Raw genomic sequence first — 3,088 nt, 5'->3', positions numbered from 1 at the left:
TTATTATACATTGGACAATGCTACTTGTGGCGAAAAATATTATCACAACAACATCACAATGCTATTGCTGCTTTATTAATATCCACCCTACCTTTATTAGAAACATCCATGTATTTTATTAAATTCAAAATCTAATGGTTAAAAATTGTTCATGATACATTTGTGATGGATTATGTGCTAGAAATAGATAGCACCGCTCTTATAAATAATCTAAACAAATATTCTAAATTAAAATAATTTTTCTCGGTCAAATTCGGAGCGAGTTTGAATGAGTACACCAGCTTCGGGACTAGTTAAGTAGTTATGTTGAGTGGCTGTGGTTCCCTGCTCCTCACCCTAATCGGGCGTATGGTAAACATCTTCTAATGTCACTTTCCAACATCTTAAAGAGTTAAAAAAGCTTTCAATCATCAATTCAATCTCAAAACACAAAAAAGTCATCTCAACCATCATTCCAACATAAACAAACAGAACCAAAAGATCCACCGAATCCAACCTTGTCTCAAAACACAAACAAAAATTCATCTATCTCCTCGTATAATCCGAATCTCAAGATCTCTCTTTTCCTTTCAATTTTCAAACTGGTTTTTTGTTCTCTATCTTCTCCAATGGAAACTGTGTTGGATCAAGCTACTGTTATTTGTTCTCACTGGTAAAACACCTCAAATTCTCTACAATTGTTTTATTATTATTATGTAATCTATGTGTAGTTTTATGTTTATGAGAAATTTGGATTATTTTTGTTTGGTAGGTGAAACTTGAAGCATGTGAATTGTTGTTGTAATGTTTGAAATCTGATGATGATGATGATTTGTGTTTTTTGATTTGATGGTTTCAGTGATCGAGCTATTCCTGTTGCAAATGTTGACTTGCATGATGCTCATTGTTCAAGGAACCTTCAAAAGTGCAAAGTTTGTGGTGATATGATTCCTAAAAAGAATGCTGAGGATCACTATTTAACAACTCATGCACCAGTATGTCAAGTTTTTGTTTCTTTTATCTCGATTTTTCAGAAAGTAGTGACATTGACAAATATATGAAGTTCATGATATATCTATAGAATCTGCTTAAACCTTTCAGTGTATAAGTTATTCTTAGGAGTTTCATATTGGATAATATATTGTCTGAACATGTGTTTATAAATGAGAGCAATTCTCAACTTACATGCCAGTTTTGTAAGGTTGAGTCAGTTTTGAAAGGTTGAGATAGGTTCAACCACAATTCTTAAGATGGTATTAGAGTTTGCCACATGCTATTAGGTTTCTGCTATCGGGTCGCCCATCTTTTATGACCACGCTCCAGATGCCCAGTCATGGGCGTGAGGGGGTGTATAATCCACTTTTATGTTGGTTTTCTAAACAAAAATGTGGATTTGTGTAGGTTTCTTGTTCATTGTGCAGTGAGACAATGGATCGGGATATTATAAAGATCCATGAAGGTGAAAATTGCCCTAAAAGGATTGTCACTTGTGACTTCTGTGAATTCCCACTGCCAGCAGTTGATCTAGCTGAGCATCAGGTTATGCTTAAGAAGAACTTCTGAGTTACAAGACTATTCACAGATTTTCTTTTTTACTAATTTTAGCCTGTAATTCATACCTCCAGGAAGTATGCGGGAATCGAACAGAAATGTGCCACCTTTGTAACAAATATGTTAGACTTCGTGAAAGATACATTCATGAAGCTAGGTGCAATGGCATCGTTCAAGATAGCGCTGTTGGCTCTTCAAGGTAAGAACTATCATCACTCACATTAATAACAAATTTTCTAATACATTGGTTAATTTTTCCGCTTGTAGACTATAGGTAATTTGTTGACTGAATCATGCATTGATCATTGCGAAATTCAATTATATTGAAACTGAAGAAGCCTCAAAATAGAGGAAACTTTGCTATTACAATTGCAGAGACAATGACTATGAAATTGAAACAAACTATGGATGGAGGTAAATTCCTTGCAATGACGGAAATGAAAAACTAAACCTATTTCTTGAGGAAGAAGGGATTCTCCGCCCAACCTGACAAACCGAGTTACTCACTAAATGATTGTCTGTCCATTCTACTATGCCAATCCTGTCCCTCCTCCACTTCCCTACGATTCATCCTTTTATACACCAGTAGCGAGCAGACATTGTTTACTAGGTAGTTCAACTGATTCAAGCTAAAGATTAATGGAGTTGAACGAGATAAAGGGCCAGGGTTCAAACTCAGCGAAATAGAAAAACACCAGTATAACAACTAACATATACTACCATTTGCCTATATCAAATGAAAATAGAGGCCTATCATATTGCTCTCGAAAATGTTTGCTGTTTTTTTTTTGGTGAATAATGAATATGTTTTACTGTTTTTATACGACTAGGTTATTGCCATTTGGCATGTTTCCTGAGCTGATCGCACGAGAGACCCTAAAGTTGCATCATTCCTGCTGCCAGGGTCAAGGCTTGATAATTGTGTATATAGATACTTCACATCAAAAGTGTGACATGTGTCCAACACCGATATGACACTAAGACATATAGTTACATTCAAGTATTTCACTTTCACTATGTCATTAATGTCGACATAACAGTGTCGTATCCATGTCAATTCTTCATAGATAATTGTTCTCTATGCATCCATGCTCTAAAATCATTCTTCATAGATAATTTTTCAATTTTGCTTGTATTGTAATAAAGCTAATATATGCATATTTTGTTTGAAGGAATGTGAGGGAAGCTGAAAGAGACGAAGGTGTTCAACAACGAAGGCAGCGGCCACGGCCGCAGAATGAGTTCTCGACTAAACGTCTTCTTTTCTCAATAGCCATCACTGGCATTGCTGTTATACTTGGATCTTTTTACCTACAGAGAAAGGCAGATCCAAGTGAGGTGCATTAGCAACAACAGAGATGAAACATTTTAGCATCTTCCATATCTGCTTTATCTGTATAATCCATTTCCATGCTTCACAAATCTTATGAGATATACTTTATTTTTTTCTGGTGTATTAATTATAACACATCGGCATTGTCATCATTATATAGTTCTGCATTTGATGGAAATAAATTGAAATACGTTTATAGATTTATTATAAGAGAAGTTGATAGTA

At 35.0% G+C, this 3,088-nt stretch overlaps 1 protein-coding gene across 1 annotated transcript; it reads left to right on the top strand.

The window, feature by feature from the left end:
* The first annotated feature begins 383 nt into the window (after positions 1–383).
* Positions 384–3,088, top strand: LOC131617355 (uncharacterized). Its single transcript, XM_058888661.1, has 5 exons — positions 384–652; positions 839–974; positions 1,381–1,518; positions 1,605–1,729; positions 2,703–3,088. The coding sequence occupies exons 1-5, from the start codon at positions 609–611 to the stop codon at positions 2,875–2,877; spliced, it is 618 nt and encodes a 205-aa protein (XP_058744644.1). The 5' UTR covers positions 384–608; the 3' UTR covers positions 2,878–3,088.

Source organism: Vicia villosa, linkage group LG7 (genome assembly GCF_029867415.1).
Source record: "Vicia villosa cultivar HV-30 ecotype Madison, WI linkage group LG7, Vvil1.0, whole genome shotgun sequence".
Lineage (NCBI taxonomy): Eukaryota > Viridiplantae > Streptophyta > Magnoliopsida > Fabales > Fabaceae > Vicia > Vicia villosa.
This window is presented reverse-complemented; position numbering and strand designations above follow the sequence as displayed.

Bases quoted from the DNA above. Each gene is read 5' to 3' on its own strand.
- LOC131617355 (XM_058888661.1), top strand. From the start codon at position 609: ATGGAAACTGTGTTGGATCAAGCTACTGTTATTTGTTCTCACTG. The intron at 975-1,380 runs GTATGTCAAGTT...GGATTTGTGTAG, and splicing joins ATTTAACAACTCATGCACCA to GTTTCTTGTTCATTGTGCAG. The intron at 1,519-1,604 runs GTTATGCTTAAG...TCATACCTCCAG, and splicing joins TTGATCTAGCTGAGCATCAG to GAAGTATGCGGGAATCGAAC.